The sequence below is a fragment of the Malaclemys terrapin genome, chromosome 4 (genome assembly GCF_027887155.1).
Source record: "Malaclemys terrapin pileata isolate rMalTer1 chromosome 4, rMalTer1.hap1, whole genome shotgun sequence".
Lineage (NCBI taxonomy): Eukaryota > Metazoa > Chordata > Testudines > Emydidae > Malaclemys > Malaclemys terrapin.
Window position 1 is genome coordinate 22083536 of NC_071508.1, and position 21969 is coordinate 22105504.

At 51.5% G+C, this 21969-nt stretch overlaps 1 protein-coding gene across 3 annotated transcripts in view; it reads right to left on the reverse strand.

Moving 5' to 3' along the window:
- Positions 1 to 3203: 3203 nt before the first annotated feature.
- TEAD3 (TEA domain transcription factor 3) overlaps positions 3204 to 21969 on the reverse strand; it is a 57034-nt gene continuing 38268 nt past the window's right edge. Inside the window, exons 4-14 of one of the 3 annotated variants that reach the window (XM_054025334.1) lie at positions 20672 to 20734; positions 20484 to 20546; positions 16757 to 16768; positions 16043 to 16180; positions 15552 to 15583; positions 14590 to 14651; positions 12329 to 12462; positions 11777 to 11950; positions 9825 to 9965; positions 9019 to 9171; positions 3204 to 7394 (exon numbers count right to left, since the gene is read on the reverse strand). In XM_054025334.1, the coding sequence (XP_053881309.1) occupies positions 7281 to 7394; positions 9019 to 9171; positions 9825 to 9965; positions 11777 to 11950; positions 12329 to 12462; positions 14590 to 14651; positions 15552 to 15583; positions 16043 to 16180; positions 16757 to 16768; positions 20484 to 20546; positions 20672 to 20734 (1086 nt within the window). In that variant the 3' untranslated portion in view covers positions 3204 to 7280. The remainder of the gene's footprint in view (positions 7395 to 9018; positions 9172 to 9824; positions 9966 to 11776; positions 11951 to 12328; positions 12463 to 14589; positions 14652 to 15551; positions 15584 to 16042; positions 16181 to 16756; positions 16769 to 20483; positions 20547 to 20671; positions 20735 to 21969) is intronic. The other 2 variants (XM_054025336.1, XM_054025335.1) reach the window with 2 other exon arrangements.

The following is a 21969-nucleotide window of genomic DNA, read 5'->3' on the forward strand; positions in this document are numbered from 1 at the left end:
CATCCCCAGGCATCCAGTTCCAGTGTCCAGCAGTCAGAGGTTTAGAGAGCCCCCGCCCATGGGGTTGCATCCCTGGCCATCTTGGCTAATAGCCATTGATGGACCTATCCTCCAGGAACTTATCTAATTCTGTTTTGAGCCCAGTTATTCATTTGGCCTACACAACATCCCCTGGCAACAAGTGCCACAGGTTGACTGTGCATTGGGTGAAGAAGTACTTCCTTTTGTTTTAAACCAGTGTTTGGACTCTGAACTCAGCCAACTGGAGGTTTCACCCACACAGGCTGGTGGAAATACTAGTGGAGGGCCAGAGAAGAGCATGCAAGGGTCTAGGAATGGGCTATCAGGCCATCCCTAGACAAACACCAGGGAGTTTTCAGGGGGTTGTCTGCCCACCCCATCCACAGCCCATTTTATACTATAATGACCCTAGCTCCAAAGTTCTGTGCATCTCTATGGGGGAACATGCACATAGTGAACGACCGGCTCTGCCCCACCATTGCCTCAAGGAAAGCGGGGGATGGGGCGCGTACAGGATAAGTCTCTGCTCCTGCTCCTCCTCCCCCAAGCAGCAGCAATAGATTGTCATTAAGGGGCTATACCACTTGAAGGGTGGTATACCACATTAAGGGGCTATGCCACTGTAGATTAAGGGGCTATACCATTGTGTACAGCGCCTAGCACTGTGGGTGCCTAGGCCCTACGCGAATACAGATAAATGAAAGCAGGGACATAGGCCCGGATCAGCTGAGATTCCCTCCCTCCAGAGTATTTCACATGGGTCTGCTCACTCCCCCGCCTTTCCTTCTTTGTCCACGCAGTCTGTCTGCTCCTCCTATACTATCACTTCTCTCGCCAGTCGCACCCCCATTTCAACTCCTCTCCCCCGCCCAATTGCTAGGCCCCCAATAACATTCTCCCCACCCCTCCCACAATAGGGTCTGCTCCCCCCACATTTCCCCCACCCCCTTGTTTGATCCCATTAGTAAGTTTCCCACATGACCCCCATTCCAGTTTTTCCCCTCCTCCCTTATTTTCCCTCCAGACCTGCCCCTCTCCACACAATTCCCCATTCTTACCTGGGCCTATCTACCAGCTGGAGAATGAAGCAGTCGGTCCCAGAGCTTTCCTCATGTCTGGTGGGCTGCTCCTGAGGAGCGGGGCAGGTGCTATGATGGGGGGTGGGTGCAGTGACCGCAGGGGGTACAGAGGGCTGGTAGGTCTGGCTAACAGAATGTTGCCATGTCACAGGTTCTATTGCCTTTTTCAAAACCACCCTGAGATCGGTAGCATTACACACTTCCTGGGTTGGCCAGTCCCCATCTACTCACCAGCCTAGCACTGGCGTGGATGTATGCCTGGGGAGCGTGTGCATTGGATTTATCTAAACAGTCTGTTTCACCCCCTCTGCATCCATGAAGCCTAAGCAGAAAAGATCTCTCAGTCCAGGGCGATAGTATCTTTTCTGGGGAGGCCTCTCCCCCAGGACTCCGGGGCCAGCAACTTGGTAGCTTGTCTCCAGTATACTCAGTGCAGATGGGGATGCTCTTAACTCCACTTAGGGTTCTTAATTTTCAAAGGGGGGTAGGAGGTGGGAACGAACAAGCAGACAGACTCTCAGACTTCTGACATTCATGGCTACAACTGGAAAGACAACCTCTGACATTCAGAATGTGAGTACCAATACATACACTGCTGTCTTGGTTGTGGTCTCTTGAAGCAAATGATGACCCAAGATTTAGTAAGAAAAATACTTCTCTGATCAATAGGTCTTGATATTCATCTAAACATTGATATCTGCTTTTTCTCCCCCATCTTACAGTTGGGGAAATCAAGGCAAGGAATATGTAAGTGCCTTGCCTCTTGAAGATGATGGATGGATTGCAGTGGATTAACAACAAAAATGCACCCGTTACCCAACAAAACCCCATCGCCAGCAATCCAAGAGGTTATAGAAAATAGCAGGGTGATAATGGAGTTAAAAGACTGGATCCACATCTGGGTTCAATCCTGTCTCAGACACAGACTCTCTGTGTGACTTTGAGAAAGGAACTTCGTCTCACAACCCCCCACATTTGTAAAATGAGAACAAAGATAGTCCCTTTGTCTTGTCTGTTTGGACTGTAGGCTCTTTATAAGGCTCCCTCTTTCTTTGCATATGTACAGTACCTAACATAATGGGGTTTGAGCTCTGTTAGGGCCTCTAGTCAGTGCAATGATACAAAACAATAGATAATAAAAATACCAGCTCAGGAACTGTGTTGAGCCAACCCACGAACAAATAATTTTAATGGTTTTCAGCAGACCCATAGTTTTGTAGGAGCTCCACTGTCTCATCTCGCTGAAGTTGGACAGATACAGTAAACACAACAAATATATGATACAACCCATCACAGCTGGATTAAAAAAATACACAAAAAATATAATACATAAAAAATGGTTTTACATTGTGGACTGACACAGCTCTACAAATGGTGACCATAACCCTGGTAAGCTTTACAAAGTCTTTAAAAAAATAAAACAGTACTTCATGTGAAATTCATAAATATAGTGGGGGCGGAGATAGGAAGGGGCTTGGTTATTGATTAAGAGTCTCTGGGTACCTGTTTAAGTCCCATTACGGGAGAGCCAAGCATTTGGCATCACTGCCGCTGTCCCTTAGGGGTGAGCGGCTAACGGGCAGCATGCGCGTGTGTATTTGTGTCCGCAAACCAGAGGTCAGAGGGCGTGTGAGAACAGCCAGGGAACTAGGCAGCGGATCTACTGCATGATGCTCTGAGATTACAAGGGAGGGAGGGATGCAGATGAAGGGCTAAAAAACATAAAACAGTCCAGTTTAAGAAGAGATTCTTTCAAATGGGGCTCTGGCCCAGTGCGGGATCAGGGCAAAATCAAAGGCAGGGTGGGGTTGTGTTGGGTTTTTATAAAGCCCAACTCGGCTAGCAGAGCAAACTCCCCCCACCCTCCCCTCGGCGAGGGGACAGGAGCCTGCCTCAGGAGTGTATACAGTGCCCTCTCTCGAGAAGGCAGGTTTAGGAAGGGGAAGAGCAAGGGGGCATTGTTGTGTGTCCGCATGCTGACGGGAATGCTTGGAAAAGGTGGGGGTTGAACCTCAATTCCCAGAGTTTTAGATCTGCGAGTGAAACAAACAAGCGTGCTACATATAATTAACCCAGCCAGGTCTCCCCACCACTGGAACAGGAAGAGTTGCCTGGGACTATGGGGATTCAGGATTCTCCCCCGCCCGGACTGCGCAGACGGCAGCTCCCCGCCTCCTCTTCCCACTAGAGCTACTCCGGCTGTTCCCTACCCCACAGCTAGAGGTAGGCCGAAGCGTCCAGACATCAGTGCGCTCGGCCTTCGAGAATCAGCCACCGATGACCGAGTCTTCCGAGGAAAGAAGCTTGTGCCACTCTGGGGGACAGCTACTCTCCCAGCACTATCACCACCACCACCCACGCCAAGGGGGACAGGGAGCCTGGGACATTTGCTCTACCCACCCAAGGGGACTGGGGACCAAGGCTCAGAATAACTCAGGGGTGAGGCGATGGCAGTCCTCGAAGTCTCCACGTGCCTTCGCTCTCAATTCCACGTACCGTCAGTCCTTGGAACTTCAGCGCCTGCTGTTTGCTCCCCAGCACCGCTGTGTATTCTCTGCAGTAAGGTATGTTTCCTGAGCAAGTGCCCTGGGCTTTGCCGTATTACTGCTCTGGTTCCGACAGGCCGCCCCGTCAAGGGTCCCAGCAGCTCCTCAGGCTCACGCGGGCACATGAGTGTCCGTCAAGACTCCCCGGGGAGGGGTTTCCAGGACACCCATGGGTGGCACCAATTGCAATGTTATTAGAATAGTTCAATACGTTGTACTAGAAAAACTTTGACCAACAGATGGTTTCCTTCAAGGGCTGGAAGCCTGCGCCCTCTTCACAATTCCCTCAATGCTCCTGACAGTTTCCCCTGGTCACAGAAACCCAGGGCCGCCATATTGGATTCCCACATGGCAGCACCCAAGGCCGCCATATTGGATTCACAGGCCCATAGCTTGGCTGCCTGCCTACCTAGCTATGCAATAACTGTGCCACCAAGCAATGTCTGGGTATCTAGCCGTCAGAACAACATACTAATCAATCCCTAGCTCGAGCAGAGGGGGATAAAAAGGAAGAAGAAACGGGTCAAAACTGAAGATTCAGCCCCTTGAAAGCGAGGCTAAGTCAGCTGGGAAAGACAGGGTATGAACCAATGAAATGTCAGTCTCCATAACATCCCCTTCCCCTCCCTTCTGCATCTTCAACCCAGCACTGCTCTCACTTTCCTCCCAGGAGGGAGGGAGGAAGGCAGCAATGGAACGACAAGCCATTAACCCACCAGTTTAGGAAGCAGCACAATGCAGTAGGGCTCATACGTCTGTGAGATCCCCCCCTTGTACCCTTTCATCCGGAGCAGGCCCCCTCCTGAAGACAGAGAAAAGAAGAGAAGTCTGCAGAGTGATAGGGAGGAAGGGAGAGGATCCTAAGGACAGTGTCCCCCCTGCTCTCCTTCCACTACATCTATGCCACCTACATGCACCAAACCCTTGAGATCTGCACAATCACCGTCCGCCTGATATGGCCAGTCTCTTCCTTCAGGCACCATCTCAAAGACCCCCACTCTCTTTGGGTCCCTTTCCAGAGATCTGCAGTCTCCTAGGAGACGGACATTTTTCCAGCACTGGGACTTCCCCTTGCAGCAGCCTCGCTGGGATCAGGCCTACAAGCTAATCTAGCTGGGCATCGAGGACCCCTGGACTCCAGCCACTAGCAGGCCCATCCATTCCCCCTCTTCGTGCTAGCAATCTCTCTTGCTCCAGCCTCTGCCAGACTCACTCGCCTTAGTGGCAAAAGAAGCAGGTTCCCACTCCTAACTCCCTCCTGCAGTACCGGCTCCTTCCCGAGAGCTCCCCCCGGTTAGTAACAAAGTTCTCAAAGGAAATCCCCATTTCCAGTGACAGGCTCCAAGCTCCTCAGTGGAAAAGCCACGTCCCTCATTGGGGATTGGAAAGGGCATAGGAGAGGCAGTTTAGTGTGAGAGGCGTGCTGGGAAGTGCGTGAGGCTGTGGGAAGGGCAGATGGGGCAAGGGAAAAGCTTAAACCGAAAAAAAGTCAGACTGAAAATGCCGAGGAGGAAGAGATGGGAAATTTACATATGTAAATTAGGGTAGGAAAACACAATGCTGTTGCCATTTCCCTATTACTTACTATTAAGCCACAAATGAATAATTAGAGGAACACTACTGAGTAAAAACCCCTGGGCCTAAGCCCGGATGGTGCGGAGAGCCCAAACTCCTACTGACTTCAGTGGGAGAGGAGGACATTCATCACGCTTTAATCTGGTTTGTTTCACAGTAGCACTAAGCGGCCTTGGCAGGGCCCCACTGTGCTAGGTGTTGTATAGACACACAGTGCTGGGGCCCAGATTTTTGTTACAAAACCCCAGACAAACATCTTTCCCAGCACTGCCAACTAATAGCCCCGAAGGTCGTTAAAACCAGATTTTTCCACACTCAGATCCATTTTGCATCTTTTTGTTTTGCTACTTGGCCTGTTCCTGCATCTGAACTGACACTATATGTGTCAGTTTCACTTTGGTTCCAGTCACTTTCACAAGGCTGGGCTGCAAACGCTGCAGGGGCAGGAGAGTTCAACCCCAATTAAAAATAAGTATTTTTTTAAAAAGAGAGCATATTTTAAAACCTCATTTTAAAAAATTATGAAAAAAACATTTCCATTCAAGTTTGGACAACTCTCCCGACTGCCCCTTTAAATTACAAATCCTAAATTTTGGACTTTCACTACCCAACAGTGTCCCTTTAAGCTGTATCGCAGCCATATCACCACCTTCCACTTTGTCACAGCCACGTGGCCAGATTTCAACCAATGCGACACCCCTGAAGTCCAGGGAATTTGTGGTTTACACCATTGGTGGATTTGGCTAATAGGGATAACGGGAGGTGGGTTATAAGGTGCCACTGTGGTGGATGGGTAGATCCCACTCCATTGCCTGCAGATGGGAACGATCAGGAAAGCAATGAGGGTTGGTAGGGAAAGTTAATACTCTGCTAAACTGATCTTCCGGCTTTGGTCTAAGCTTTTCCTGTGTCTCTGCCACGAAGTCAGATGCCAAAACATTGGCAAGAGTTGCTTAAAGCTTCCAGTCACTTGGGATGTTTGAGAATTTCCTGGGTGATCCCACCCTGTCTCAGTCCAGGGACTTCCCCACGCAGCCTTGCTAGCACATAGCCCTCTCGGACTCTGCCTGGGTACAGCCATTATACTGCTGTCTCCATAGCCTCCGAGATCTCTTTTCTTCAGCTGAGCCCTCTCCTGTCCCTCTGCTACCCACCTGTCCTCCCACCACCTGCTCTGACCTCCCACAAACAGCCATGCACTTAGGACCCTCTTCTCTCAACACACACTCCAAAGTGATGCACCCACACTCCCAACATCTGGGATACTGCCGTGGGACCAGCGCCCTCCCGCACGAACCATAATGCCAGGCATATTGCTGTGGTACCTCCATAACCACAGCTTCAGGGACAGTGTTGCAGGATCGCTGCACTCCTGAAACAAATACAGTGCTCAGTGCCATTGCTGTGATAATGTTTTTTACAGTCACCATTCCCTCTTGCAACTAACTGACGGGGACGTTCCACACAAAGACCTGACCTGCGTCTCTGGGGGCCACGCTGGCTTTGCACATAGCCCACTGCAGAGAGTGGGGCAGAAAAATTCTCCCTTTCCCTTGCCCGATTCCAGACCAGACCACGTCTTGTTGGATAAACCAGGCAACATCCACTTTCTCATCCCACTCCGAAAGGCCATTTTGGCACCACCCGCTCATCAGAACGAAGCCAGGCAGAGCTGGTCCGGGGCGCACGATCATTTATATCTGAACAAGGAGGAAGGAGGTGCATCTGGGTATTAAGAAGGGGTTGTCGGTCTATGTGGCAACATGCCGATCTAGGACGGCAGGCTGGGAAAGGCACACAGGCGGTAGACCTCAGCAACGACGAAGGCCAAGTCTTTCCCCTTCCAGCTCTGGAGGAGCCCTTCCTTTCGCTCTATGGTTTCTTTTTCGTCTTTTTTTTTTTTTTAATTGTTCCTAAGTAGAAAACATCTTTGATTGTGAGTCAGTCTTTTTGGCTTTTCTTTTTCTTGTTTTCAAAAGACTTCCACCGAGGCATCCTGCACGGGCAGCTTCTCTGCAAAGACCTCTCCCCCCCACACCCTGCCCATCCCACAGGGCCTCTAGTCTTTGACCAACTTGTATACGTGGTGCTGGGCGCCGTGCTCGCTGGTGGATACCTCAAAAACAAAGGCTATACAGAGCAAGGTTTCCTGGGTATCCCTATTCGTAACAACCTGGGTAGATAGGAGAGAGAGCAGAGTCAGGAGAGTCCAGAGATGGGTTCTGTGTTACCCAGGAGCGGCGCCAGGGTTTTTGGCGCCCTAGGCGGGGCTCCTTCCACGCTCCCGGTTGTCGTCGGCAATTCTGCGGCGGGGAGAGTCCTTCCGCGCTCCTGGTCTTCGGGGCACTTCGGCGGCAGGCCCTGGAGTGAGTGAAGGATCCGCCGCAGAATGCCGCCGAAGACCTGGAGCGCGGAAGGACCCCCCGCTGCCGAATTGCCGCCAACAGCGGCAAAATGCCCCCCCCCCCCAATCCTGGCACCGTAGGCGACTGCCCTGGTGTTACCTTGTAAGGCACAGTTTTACCACGTGGATGATTTATTTTATAGATCTGTATCCTCTAGACAGACAGACAGACACACACACACACACAGTCTCCGCTGGATTGTACCTCGTGAACCCACTTACCCCAGCACAACGTAGATGAAATCTAGAGCTGGTGCAAACTCCAAACTTTTGTTTCATGGGACATTTCTGACACTTTGCAAAAACAAACATTTTCAAAATTTCCCATGAAACAGAAATTCCGCCCCCAAAAAGTAGTGTTGAAATAAAATTTCAAAATTTTTCCAAAGTGAAATTTTTCTTTAGAAATGTATATTATTTTAAAAATGTTTTTATATAATTTTTTTTTACATTAGTTCTGATATGACTTGTAAAAGTCTACAATGATGTGATGTCAGATTATGCTATGACTTGACATATGATGGCAGATTTTACACTACTACTACATGTCATGGAATAATGTACAAATGATAAAAATCTACAAATAAACCAATAAATTTCAAAACAAACATTTCCAAAAGAAATTTCATTTGGGAAATAAATTTTCTGGGGGAAATGGCATTGAAATCTACACAATTTCTCAAAAAATTTCAGTTTTGTCTAAACAGTATTTGTTTTGATGGAAAACTCTTTTGAGGACTATTTTATGACCAGCTCTAGCGAAGTACGTGTAGCGGGGTACACAGCTGCATATATATTTATTAATATGAGTGTCTCTTCACATTACATTTTTACTGTATTTTATACACACACGCACTTTTGAAGGATAACATTTGTGTGAACAAAAAGGGATTAACACCCTCCCGTCCCTCTCCCAAAACTCTCTCAAAATCCCTGAGAGATTTTGCCTCAAACTTTCCCCAAAAGGCCACCTTGGCACAAGATGTGGCCTGTAAAAATTCTAGGTTCTAGGGAACCTGGTTTGATAAGGAAATGGCTTAAAAAAAAATCAGAGCCTGTGTTTTCAAAATGATTTTAGGTGCCCAACTTGAATCACCTTAACCAAGCCTGATTTCCAGAGGGCAGATGCTCAGCACTGTCTGACTATCAGGGTTCTGTAAGGCATCCCAAGGAGTGCACCCAGAATAATGAGTCACTTCTGAAAGTTTAGGTCCTGATCTATAATGGGGGGACATCTTCAGTCTTAACCTTGGGGAGCGGGGGAGGAGATTTGCACCTACATGCAACAAAGGGTGGTCATCTGATTGTAGTCATCAGTAAGTCATGCATCACTTATGCATGGTGAGCCTGGAAGTGGAGAATGGGGATGGAAGAAGGAGGCAAGGTCAGGTACCTGCAGGATGGTGAAATTCTCCAGGACGCTGTTCATCATGTACTTCTCCGGGAGATGCTTGAGTTTGTGGATGAAGTTGATCATGTATTCGCACATGGGGGACCGATGGATTCGATAGACGAACCGGCCATTCTCCAGCCGTGCGTACTCTGTCTGCAGGAGAATGGATCCAGGTGCTCAGTGTTACTACACAGTTAGCACATGGCTGACAACAGAGAGTGCAAGGGAGCAGGAGGGAGTAAGAGCATGCCGGACGGAGGACGGAGGTAGCAAAGACACTGGGATCTGCGGCAAGAGCCTAAGCAAACTGGGATAATATCACTGCAGAAGGCTGAAATTTACTAGCTCAGGTACTAGATGCGTCCAGATCTGTTTAAGAAACATGCTCTTCTCTAGCAGGTTTCATCCAGCTATTTCCACTCAATCTGCCTTTAGGCTGTTAGCAATTTGGGGCCGGATTCTGTTAGCATCTGGCACATTTTACCTGTGAGACAGCACCGCACGTTCCTATGATAAATAATAACGGCACAGATCTCTATTAATTCAGCTTCGAAACCCCAGGGAGGTAGGTACCCTCTCTATTTTACAGATGGAGAAACTGAGGCACAGAGGGGCAGTGACTTCACCAAATGACACAGGGAGCCAGCTGCAGAACTGGGAATGGAATGCAGGGGCACTGACTCTCAGCCCCCTGCTCTTGCCAGTCTCGCCATCTCCTGGAGCCAAGACCAGATCCCAAGGAGGCCTGACTCTCCGTCTTGTGCTCTAGCCACTAGCCCGCACTCCCTCACAGGCGTGGGACTCACCTCTACCTTCTCGACGACTTGCTTCCCGAAGGAGCACACCTTGGTGGAGACGGTGACGGTCATGTTCTCTGCACTGCTGTACTGGCTGCTCACACCATAGAAGGTCCCAGGACCGTCCTGGATAGTGCTGTTCAGATCCGCCTAAATCAGAGAGAGAGGGAGGGTGTTACCAGGAATTGAGCTAAGCTTTGGCTGGAGGCAGGAAGGTCCAGAATGTGGAGCTTTCAGGGACAGGGACCTGGAGGTAAAAAAAAAAAAAAAATCACTGATTTACAGAAATACCATCTTTCTCTACAGACTGAATGCACAGAGAGCACTTCAGCCCCTCCTGAGACGCAACCACATTTGGGGAGAAAGACAGCAGCACACGCTAGGTTAGGACAGGAAGCGGAGAATACCATATAAGCCATTGCAACCCAGCGGGCTGGGCAGAGAATTGAGGGAGGCAGGATGTAGTTGCCCCAGTTGAAATTTGGCCAGGACATCAGAGCTAAATACCTCTGCTCTTGCAAACACTGCTGCCGGATCTTAAAACCAAGGTCCTTACCCTTGGGGCCATTCCCATCTCAGGAGAACACAGTATGGACAATCTTAAGAGGTCAGAAAGCAGGAGTCAGACCTACCCACCCCGCCCCAAACCAGGAGACTTTAAAAAAAGTGTGCTGTAGTCGGTCTTGATTTTTGAACTCCCTTGTGGTGTGTGTGTGCGCGCAATTAGTGCCGCCAGCTCTCCCAAACATATAGAGGAAGGAGATTTTGGCCCCCTGTGGGAGACACGCTGCTCCCTGATGGCACGGAGCTTCCAGCTTCTCTCCAACCCCCACATTTTAACTCGTTAATTTCATGCCTCCCCCGTCCCCACAACCTGCCCCTCCTCCAGCCCAGCAATTAATTATGTGGCCTTCCCCTCCCAGCCCCCACATCAGCTCTGCCCTCCCTGCAGCTCCAGAGGTTCTCCTCCCTCTCCTGGGCCGGGGGTGGAGGGGAGGGCAACTGGAATGGGCACCTCTTCGCTCTGTTCCCAGGCTGAAAGGAGGATACAATTCCAGGGGCTCTTCACACCTCCTCTTCCCAGGCCCAGGGTTGCAGGCAGGGAGGGACAGAGAGCAGACTGACCCACTGCTTACAGCAGGGGTCAGCAACCTTTCAGAAGTGGTGTGCCAAGTCTTCATTTATTCACTCTAATTTAAGGTTTCACGTGCCAGTATTACATTTTAACGTTTTTAGAAGGTCATAATATAGAACTAAACTATTGTTGTATGTAAAGTAAATAAGCTTTTTAAAATGTTTAAGAAGCTTCATTTAAAATTAAATTAAAATGCAGAGACCCCCAGACCGATGGCCAGGACCTGGGCAGTGTGAGTGCCACTGAAAATCAGCTCGCGTGCCACCTTTGGCACGCGTGCCATAGGTTGCCTATCCCTGGCTTACAAGATGAGGGACTGTCTCCCTCCCGTGCCAATGGTGTTGGCTGTGCCGGCTATTCCCCGCTGGAAGCATGTGGCTGGGGCTGAAATGGCAGCATTGAAGATGGCACGTCCCTGGGTTGAGCAGTGACGTAGAGGGAAGAGCCCCCTACCAACACAGCCCCCCTCCCAGCACTGCACTGACTTGGGAGGGAAGCAGGTCCCTCTTCCAACTCACCCACACCTATTCTTGCCGTCTCTAGTGACCCTGGAAGATCTCCCACCCAAGCCTGGACCCAACCCAAGCTGGTGTGGCTTGTAAAGACAGGCAGGATCACCCCCCAAGTGATAAAAGCCCCTGAATGTCTGTCCACAGCTGCCAGCTGCCACCCTGGCTTCTGGTGGGAAGCAAACTTTTTCCGGCTTGACTCAAATCATCGTACAAACAGGGCTGCCAGCTCCTGCCCGTCACAGTGTGCGGGAGTGTCTGGGAGGGGCTCTAGAGGCACAGCTGAGCATTGGCAAGGTGGAGTGCATGGTTCTTACCCAGAACTTGACAAGGAAGAAGGAGTTCTGGGGTCCTCTCTCGTAGAGCTCCTTCAGGCCCCCCTTCTTCTCGGGGAACTTGTCATAGATCTGGCGGATGTCCACGGCCTCCAGCAGGGGGTCGCTGTACGAGGGGTTCGTCTGCCCAATGTGCACGAAGAGGTGTTTGCTATACTGTAGAGGAAGCAGGAAGGGTCAGCGTTGTGGGAGCGGTCAGCGTTCACCCTAGACGCATGCACACCACGGAACCACAGCCACCACGGTGATGCTGTGTCAGACGCTGGGACCCAGAGCCCTCCGGCCTCCCATCACCGCCTGGGCTAAGAGATCACAGGGACCCAAGCTATGCCTAGAATCATTCTCCACTCCCCTCTGCTGCACAGGGGCAGCTCTGGGGGACCCCAGACATGTGCCTGGGCGCCGATGCTTGGTGCTAAGCAGCATAGGGACAGGGGAAATGCCCCCTCTGATCTCTGGGACCTTCCTCCCCCTCACTCTGGTTGGAAGGGTGGGGTGGGGGTTCCGAACTCCCAGCACCCCGCACAGGGTTACCGTTTCAGCATCCCGCGGCACCTCCATGAACGCCGAGTACTCCAGGAGCCGCAGCTTGGCGGAGGCGATGGTGCGGTCCTGCCAGACGGGCACGGCCGAGGCAGCTGGTGGGAGAGGAGCCAGGGGCTCGTAACCTAGAATGGAGACGGAGAGACCATCCAGCAAGCTATGGGATAACCCACCATCCCCTACAGCATCTTGGGGCAGCTCTGGGAAATCTGTGCCCGCAATGCCGATGCGGAAAGAGATCTGGCAGGTCTCAGCAAGTCCAGCTGCCCTTACTACTAGCCAACGCTGGCCTTGTTTCCTATACTAAGGACAGGTCTAGATGGCAGGTTTGTTGTGCATTGAGTTGATGCGCAGTACGTAAGCTGTGGTGACAGCATGCACATGGACAGCGGTTTCCATCCACATCATTGCACACACACGACAACTTGGAGCGCTGTAAGTGCGGGGCATTCGGAGGGGACCTCCAGTCTGGCTCTAGAGCTGTCATGCAATGGGGCTAGCAACCCCCTTCCTTGGGGACCTATTTCAGCGCCCAGTAGGAGGTGGCAGACACACACATCTCTCTATGTGGTCTACCACTAGAGAGGGACACAGAGCCACACTGCGTTAGCATTGCCAGGAAGCTTCCCCTGGCATACAGCCCAGTCCGACTCTCGGCCTGCACATGCTCCCTTCGGATATGTGAGACCCACATCAGCTCCTGCCCGAGTTCTGCGTGTTTAACCCTTTTGCTCTTTCTGTGAACACTGGAGGGAAACAGAGGCCTGTCCCGCCAGGGACATCCCCCACTCTCCCATCCCTGCTAAGAGGGTCAACTTTTGGGGACAGGGGCTGACGGTTATTTAAATTACACACACGCACAGCACCTAACACCACGGGGCTTTGATTCCTGATCGAGGTGTGTAGGCACCACAGCACTGTCAATAACAATCGCCCTCCCGTGCCCTAGAACAGTGGTTCCCAACCAGGGGTACGCGTGCCCCTGGGGGTACGGAGAGGTCTTCCGGGGGTATGTCACATCATCTAGCTATTTGCCTAGTTTTACAACAGGCTACAGAAAAAGCACTAGCGAAGTCAGTGCAAAGTAAAATTTCATATAGACAAGAACCTGTTTATACTGCTCTATGTACCATACACTGAAATGTACGTACCATATTCATATTCCAGTGGATTTATTTTATAATTATATGGTAAACATGAGCAAGTCAGCCATTTCTCAGTAATAGTGGCTGTGACATTTTTGTATGTTTATGTCTGATTTTGTAAGCAAGTAGTTTTTAAGTGAGGTGAAACTTGGGGATACGCAAGACAAATCAACCTCCTGAAAGAGGTACAGCAGTCTGGAAAGGTTGAGAACCAATGCCTTAGAGGATCACTGGTCTTGGCTAACAGCCCTCCCAGGATCTGTTGTAGCTAACTGGTCTTCCTGGCTAATCAGATTATAGTTTCTGAGGATGGGGGATTTCCACCTGTGTTTCTTGCTCAATACAGAACAATGATGCTGGCTGGGTCACCTACAGGGATTGAACCTAGGACTTCTGGAGCCAAGATCATGAGACTCTATTGTGTGGGCTAAAGACCAGACTCCCTTACCTTGGAAGCAGTAACAGACACACTAACCTCTACACGTGGTCTAGCCACTAGGGAGCGATAAAGAGCCACGCTGTGTTAGCTGGGTTACGTTTGGAAAGGCGGAAGGATCAGTGGGTGTGCTGGGAGGCTGCTTTATTTCTGGGCACACCGAGTGGCAGAGGATTGCTGATAACAGAATTAAACAGGGCAGGTTCTCATTCCAGCAGACTGAGGAGACTCAGGATCAGGGACAGTCTTGGGAGCTTTGCACCCTGGTGAATTACAGACTGTGATGTGGAGGTGACACCCTAGTATCTGGGGCTTGGGGCAGGTGGGAGACCAATTCTCCAGGACCGGTAGCTGGGGTGGCGTCTCTGACGCAGAAGAAACAATTCTGCCCTCAAGTGTGAATCCCGGGTGCAGGAGATGATGGAAAGAGGAGGAAAAAGCCCCTGAGAAATTAGCGCTCAGGTGGCCATAGCAACAGGACACAGAGATGCATATGTGAACATGCACATGAGCAGTGGGCAGAAGCTGGGGGTGGGTGGGGGGGGGTGGAGCCTTCATCTGGGGGAGGAGCCAAGGCCAGGGCAATTAAGGCAAGCAAACGAGTAGTTCTGCGCCTCCAAGAGGCAAGGCACTGGTGGAAATCTGGCCACCAGTGAAAGCGACCCACTTACTGGCTAGTGATGGAGGCATTGGTGGCTGGATGGGGTAGGCTGGTTGTGCAAATGGTTTAATGCTGAAAAACAAAGTGCATTGTTAGGCAGGTTAATGAGAATCTCGTTTATAAAGCGTCCTCCCAACCCACCTCCTCTCCATAGGGAGCTGACGGACACTTCCTGGACAATTAAGACAAGAACATTGATATCCAAATCCATATCGTGTGCCTGTGCGCATGCACACAGAGACCAGTTGCTAATTCTCATCTCCCTACATCTGCCTACCCCACTCTCCCCTCCCCAAATGAAGAGGCCTTCTGCACCCCTCCCACCACTCTCCACCATGGACTGGGATATGTCCAATCCTCCCTCCCCGACACCCCCTTAGTCTAGTATAAATGCAGCTCATCCGGAAGCCCATGTTCTCAGTGGACACAGCAATCAGCCAGACACCATTGCACACAGCAATCGGCTAGACACCAGCGCTGGTTGGACCCCAGAGCTCATCAGGACCAAGTCATTAGCAGTGAGGTGTTGGTGGATCATTGTCACAACCTCAGGCCAGAGATACAGCAGTCCTCCATCCATCAACACACTCAGCATGGGCAGTGGCCAGGCAAATGTTCCTCACACCCCACCCCAGAGGAACCCACCCCTGGGGGTAGAGGGGAGTTCTACACACAGGTTTCTGACCCTCTCCTGACTACATGGGAGCCGGCTGCATGCATCAGGTTGTTCTCCACACACTGCTCACATGTAGGCTTAAAAACGTGCACACCAGTGATTTGCCTAAGCTGGCAGAGTTGGGCATAGGACCTAGGAGACCTGGCCCCCCGGGGTCCCTGCTCTCCCCATAACAGCACACTGCTTTCCTGATCTCTGACTGACACAAGAACTTGGGGGGAGAAAACCAAGTCATATTAAAGCATCAGGAGCCATAAATATGGTCTGATCGAGACTTGAGGTGCCTCTTTACTTACTCCTGAGAGGGTCCAGGCTGTCCGCTCCAAAACTGGGGAAACAAAAGCACACACAAAGGAATGGTCAGGGACTTAGTCGCACATCCCAACACCCCGCAACACATCTTACCGCCCCTTTGAGCGGGTCACTAAACAGCTCGAGGGGTTTTAAGGTTGCACAGCAAGTCTACAGCCAACCTGGACACCACTTCTTCAGCAGAAATCCACTAGGGGAATGCCGTAGCTGTGAGCTCCCCAAGGGCCAATTCTCCTGCCCCTTTCCTCAACAAAGACACCTGTCGGGAGAGCCTAGGACTGGAGTAGCTGTGAGCTCCCTTGCAGCCACCCCTCCCCTGCTGTTCCCTGTATCAACTCCCAGTGTGGCAGGTGAGCCTGCGGTGGTTCGACCTCCTTCCTAGATGGTGTTCCTAGCCCATTCCATGTGGCAGATCCTTCTGGGCTGGGAACACAGGGCGAGCCTTTTTCCACCTGGGGAGAGCGGAGACCCTTACCCTGGTAGGAGCAGAGAAGACAGCCTGAGGAAGAGGAGGAGGGGGGCTGAGTTTGTTCTGCAGGACGCTGGCGGATACGATCTGTGCAGATGACATGGAGGCCATACTCTGCAGGGCCTTGTCCTTCGAGACCTGGTCCTTTGAGAGAGGAGAGGAGGAACAGAAAGCATGGTTACCAACCCAAACTGGACAGGGACGCAGACCGACCGACACCAATTACCCCCTTCAGCCCAAAGGAGCCCAACGCGCTTTACAAACTGGATCTATACATGCAAAGGGATCCCTTCAACTGCCCCGGAGATGCAGCCACCTCTGGGGTGAAGCGTGGCAACTGTTTATCATTGCCATGCACTGTTACACAACAGTTTAGGACAGGAAGTCATGGAGAATAATGCAGTCAATGAAACAGCAGGGGGAACTTGGGAAGGAGAACAGAAACCCCCCAGACTGGAATTTGCTCACATCAACATCTCAAGGGATTGTTGAGCACAAGTGGCCAGGGCCTCGGTTTTAAGACTCATGTGTGAGAGGGCACCCTTAGCAGCACTGGTTGGGTCCTGATTCAGAGAGAAAACACCCCTCTACCCCCGCACTGAATCACTGATACCAGGGATTTTTTCTTGGGAGGTCTCTGTCCATGGGAGAGGGCCAAGGAATATTAAAGGGATAAAGAGACATTTAAAGAAAGTAACTGCAAACTCAAGCACTACTTACCAAGTTCATGGCCTGTACGTAAAAGAAAGGAATAGTAACAGTTAGTATGTTTGCAACAATCCCAGAGCAGATAAACGTCTGCACCCTTATAGGCGTCATTAACATACTGACCCTTTGAAGAACAAAGGGAAGATGGGTTTGACTTTGGAAACAAACCAAATCTAAACCTGGGTGGTTTCTAATGGACCTGGTCTCTCTGTGTTTATGACCCTGCCTGGCAATCTGGGTTTGTGGGACGCCAGGGTGTGAATGGGTACGACAGATCCGTGCGGGCTGGTAACCTCTTCTCATTTAGGCACCACTGAGTAGTGCACGGGCCGCCGTGAAATACCAGAATAGGCTACACTAGAACGTGAAGCTAAGGATAGTGAGCCAAGGGCTGATTGGGCATGAAGCAACCTTACCCAGCGCACACATGTACGTGTGTGACAGCTGCACCAGCAGCAGAGGCAGGCCCGGTTCTATACGTGCACACAGCAGAAAGGCAGGGAATGAGGAGTGCCTGGCTGTATGTGAACAGGGGCACTGGAACCATTTTTATAGTGGGGGTGGCGACGGTGGAAACCATGTATTTGGTTGTGAACCGAGTGGCTGTTCACATGTAGATCTGAGTGGAGAGAGGAGCGGGAAGAGTGCTGGGTAGAGGAGATTTAAAGGGATGCGTCTGAGGAAATGCTTCTCAGCTGTTTTATGACGGATTGATTTGAGAATTTCCAGGCCTGCCACATAGATCCTCATTTGGGCTATTGGCTCTTCTGTGTTTTTAATATCATCAAGTCTTTCCCATTCACCACCTCTTACAAGTTTTAAAGCTGGCAAAGTGAAATGAGAAAACAGGCACCAAAAATAACCTCTGCTTATCATGCTCAGCTCCAGGGACATTGGGGAGGAGCCATAGGAAGGAGAGGATTAAAACCAGGAAATCGATGTGTGCATCAGCAGCTCATCTCTCTCTCTCCAAACTGCATGGACCTCAACAGCTGAGCTCCCATTCGGGCCTCTAAGGAAGTGGCCACATTTTCAGAAGAGCTCAGTGCAGCGGGTGCACACTGGGTGTGGAGCACTAGACAATCTGTCCCTAGACGTCTGTGTGTTTACATGAGGCAACTGGAAAAAGGAGCAAGGTTTCCCTTTTGCAATAACTATTTGGCTCACTCAGCAGGAACAGAGGGTTCTGCAATCTTTCCCAGCGTATCTGTGGTCATCCTAGTGCAGGGGTTCTCAAACTGGGCGTCGGGACCCTTAGGGGGTCACGAGGTTATTACATGGGGGGGGGGTGTCGTGACCTGTCAACCTCCACCCCAAACCCCGCTTTGCCTCCAGCATTTATAATGGTGTTACATATATTTAGAAGCGTTTTTAATTTATAAGGGGTGGTCACACTCAGAGGCTTGCTGTGTGAAAGGGGTCACCAGTAAAAAAGTTTGAGAACCACTGTCCTAGTTGCTTACTATGTATGCATGCCCTGATCATCAGATCATATATTGCTTTTCCTCCTCAGAGCTTAACTCGAGGCTTGATCGGCCGATTCATTTTGAACCAATTTTAAGAGCCCCCAGAGACTCAGGAGATGGATGTATTTTAAAAATCAGTATTACACAGTCCTGTAGCGTCTAAGAGCTACGTGCACGGACACACGTTTGAGGCGTAGTGAGAACCGAAAGGCAGTCGGACTTGGCTGTATTAAAAGAGGATCCCAAAATGGAGGCACGGTTGTTCCACACACAGGCCCTGTTGGCCCTTCCAAAATTGCCCTCAAGTGCCCATCCCCCCTTCTAGAAGAGTAAGAAAGGCTTGTTAAGTACAGCCTCCGTCCGCACCAGTTACTGAGAGTCCCCAGTGGCCAGAGGAGTTACTGTCCTTATGGAAGAGTCAGATGGAATTTAATAGGGACCTATAGAAATGACTCGCAAACCCTATACTAGAATTTAACAGTGAGACAGAGCCTCTCTCTAGGTTCTTTTGAACAATCCTGTAGACTCTACAGTAGGGAGAGAATTCCCTATTCAATTCTGCAGGGATTTTCTGCCTGGACTTGTTAAATGGGACAGGAAGACAGAGGGCACTGGAACAAACAAACGCATAGGGACCAGCGGCGAGATTTCTCCGCCACCTGGGAGTGGCCCCCGCGCCGTGCAGGCTAATCATAGTTATTGCACTATTATGGTGTGTTCTTCCCCTCTGTTTGCGGCATCCACCTGTTGTCTCTCGTCTCCTACTCAAGTTCTTCAGGGCAGGGTCTTTTAGTTAAGCGTGTGCACATGTGCCGTGCCTGGCACAATGGGGCCCCGATGGTGGGGCTCCCACAATACAAAATGAACGACAACCACAAAAGGAGGAACGTCCTGATGAGAACTTTCATTTCAGTTGCAAAACCCCTCCCCGCACCCTGCCCTGTGACCCCACCCCACCCACATGTGCCTCTGGCACCCAGCAAACAACAATACAGAGAACACACAGTGGAAACGGTTACTGAAAGGTTAGTCAAACTCCACTTAGAAAGAGGGAAGGAGAGAAAGAAAAGCCAACCAGAGAAGAGACAACATTCCAGTTTTATCCTTGCTCTGCTCCCTTGGCTCCTGGATCCCTAGCCTGACCGCTAGGCAGCCAGAATGAACTGGAGCAGGGTCTCCATGGGAAGCCCCAAAGCTCCTGGCTGAGTATCCCTGCACTAGCGAGTACGTTCCACCATATGAGCCCTGCGGCTCAAACATCCCCCACCCAACATCTCCCTGTGCTGGTCCAACAGCCCGACTGTTCCCCTGCAGACTAGAAGTACAGGCCCCAACACCCACGTGTCTCCTTATGGGGAGGAGCGGGGGGCAGCGTCACAGAGTGTGGGCCCCATAGCTTGAGCACCCCGACACCTTCCGGAGCAGTTATTCCAGGTGGCCCACGCAGCCCAAGTGCACTAGAACCAGCTGGGACAGCATCACTCCGCACAGGCATGGAATCAACCCATGAGCGTCAGCATCTGCTGGGGGAGCATCGCCCTGCAAAGCCCCTTGCTCCTGGCCCTCAGCCTCAGGCACAGGTGTGGACTCTGCATCTCATTCCCGCCCCTTAGACGTTATGGCGTCCGCTGGGGAGGCGCCCAGCACGCGGTCCTGACCCCCAGCCCAGTTCTACCAAACTAGTCTGGAGCAGCACCTGGCTAGGTTAGGCTCCAGCCTGCACTGATCCCTCACGGTCCTGCAGCAGCCAACTTATGATGCATCTCTGCAGCCTGGGGGAGGCCGTGACCCTCCCAGCTACAGGGAAACACGCAGAGCCTTGCCCAGTGCAGGAGCTTGTGGGGAGGAGGAAGAGCATTAAGGGGAAAGCCTAAGACCCTTGCTTGCTATTTTACTGCCTTTGGGACGCTCGGGCTCTGGCCAGCCCTGGCAACCTACCAACCCTGCACTCCCCGCTCCGTGCAGAGCAGGTCCCAACGCGGGCACAGCGCTCACCATCCTGCAAAGGGCACGTGGGAGGACGTTCTCCAGGGAGGCCTCTATCTGACCTCAGGAGCTTCCTAGCTAGACCTCTCCAGCTGGAGAGATCCTGTTGCAGTCTCTTCCTGCCACCCCTTCCCCAGGGAGCGTCTGGTTCCAGGAACGAAGGGAGTGGGGGAAAGACATAAAAAGGAAAGAGAAAGCGGCACACCACAGAGCTGAGTGTGTTAGTCGTCAGCACGGCCACTGCTCGGGGGCAAGCGGGAGGTGGGGGGAAGCCGGGGAGCGCGTACCTTCAGCTTGGACTGAATCTCGCGAGATTTCCGTCTGGCTAGAACCTGCAAGTGGCTAGAGACCTGCAGAGAGAAAGCAGAAGGAGAGGGGAAAACAGCAGAGCCGTCAACCAGAGCAGAGGATAGGAAGGAGAGGGGCTGCCCCATGCTCACACACCACGGACGCATGGGCAGGGTCTCCAACGTACCTTAATGCCAACCTGGTACTCCCGCACCTTCTTCCGAGCTAGAACCTGTATGTGGCTGGACACCTAGGGCCCGCCAAGCCGTTCAAAAAGGAAAACACAAAGAGAATGAAGACATGATCCCGCACTGCGCTGCGTGACAACAGCGCACCGAGCGCTTGAGATACATGGGGCCAGCCCGGGGGTCAGCGGAGGCTCCTGAGAACTAGCACTCCTCCTATGGATCGCGAGCAACAGTGGCCAAAATTATCAGGCCAGATCCTCAGCTGGTGTAAATGTTACGCCAGTTTATGCCAGCCAAGGATCTGGCCCGTAGAGCGGACACGTGCCCCGCAAGCACACCCCTCTTGTTTCTTTGCAGTTTGGTTCTAACTCTGCAACCAACGGTGCTGTGGACGCCAAGGCTATTAGCGCTTGGTGGTTCTCTGCAAAGGGGACATATCTGACCAACAAAGAGATGGTTTCTCTAACTGCCAGGCTTGCACGATCAGCCGGGCTCTTTCCTTCTCGTGCATCATCGTCAGGGAGGGAGTTTCTGAAAGGCAAATTTTGCCCTTCCACACAGCCGTGTCAACCCTGCGACGCTCTGCCAGGCGGAATTTGGCCCTGCAGTTGCAGCATAGTGAATCAGGGAAGACGCAGGAGCCAGAACAGACTCCAGTGGGCTCCCCCACATCTCTGTGAATTGTGCTGCTCAAAGAGGAGGAAAAACACAGGCAAAAATTTTCAGGGCCAGGTTCACTCAAAAAAGTGAAGTCGACCCTGTTGCATCGCTCAGGGCTGGGAAAAATCCATCCCCCGAGCAATGTAGTTATGCCCACCTGACCCCTGGTGTAGACAGCACTAGACAGACAGAAGAATTCTTCCATCGACCTAGCTACTGCCTCTCGGGGAGGTGGGCAGGGACGGTGTTCCTAGCCTCTGTTTGCCAAAAGCTGGGAATGGGCGACAGGGAATGGATCACTTGATGATTCCCTGTTCTGTTCATTCCCTCTGGGGCACCTGGCATTGGCCACTGTCAGAAGACAGGATACTGGGCTGGATGGACCTTTGGTCTGACCCGGTACGGCCGTTCTTATGAATTAACTATGCCGGCAGGAGAACCCCTGGCATCATTGAGCGTCTACACTGAAGTGCTGTCAAATGTAGACAAGCTCCAAGTCTGGGCATCTAAAGACAGGGACCTAAATAAAAGGTGGTTGGTTTTCAGAGCATCCACAACCCTCACTCAGGTCAATGAGAGCTGTAAACCTTGGAAAATCAGGTGTGTGCAGTGTCATTATAGCTGTATTGAGGTGATA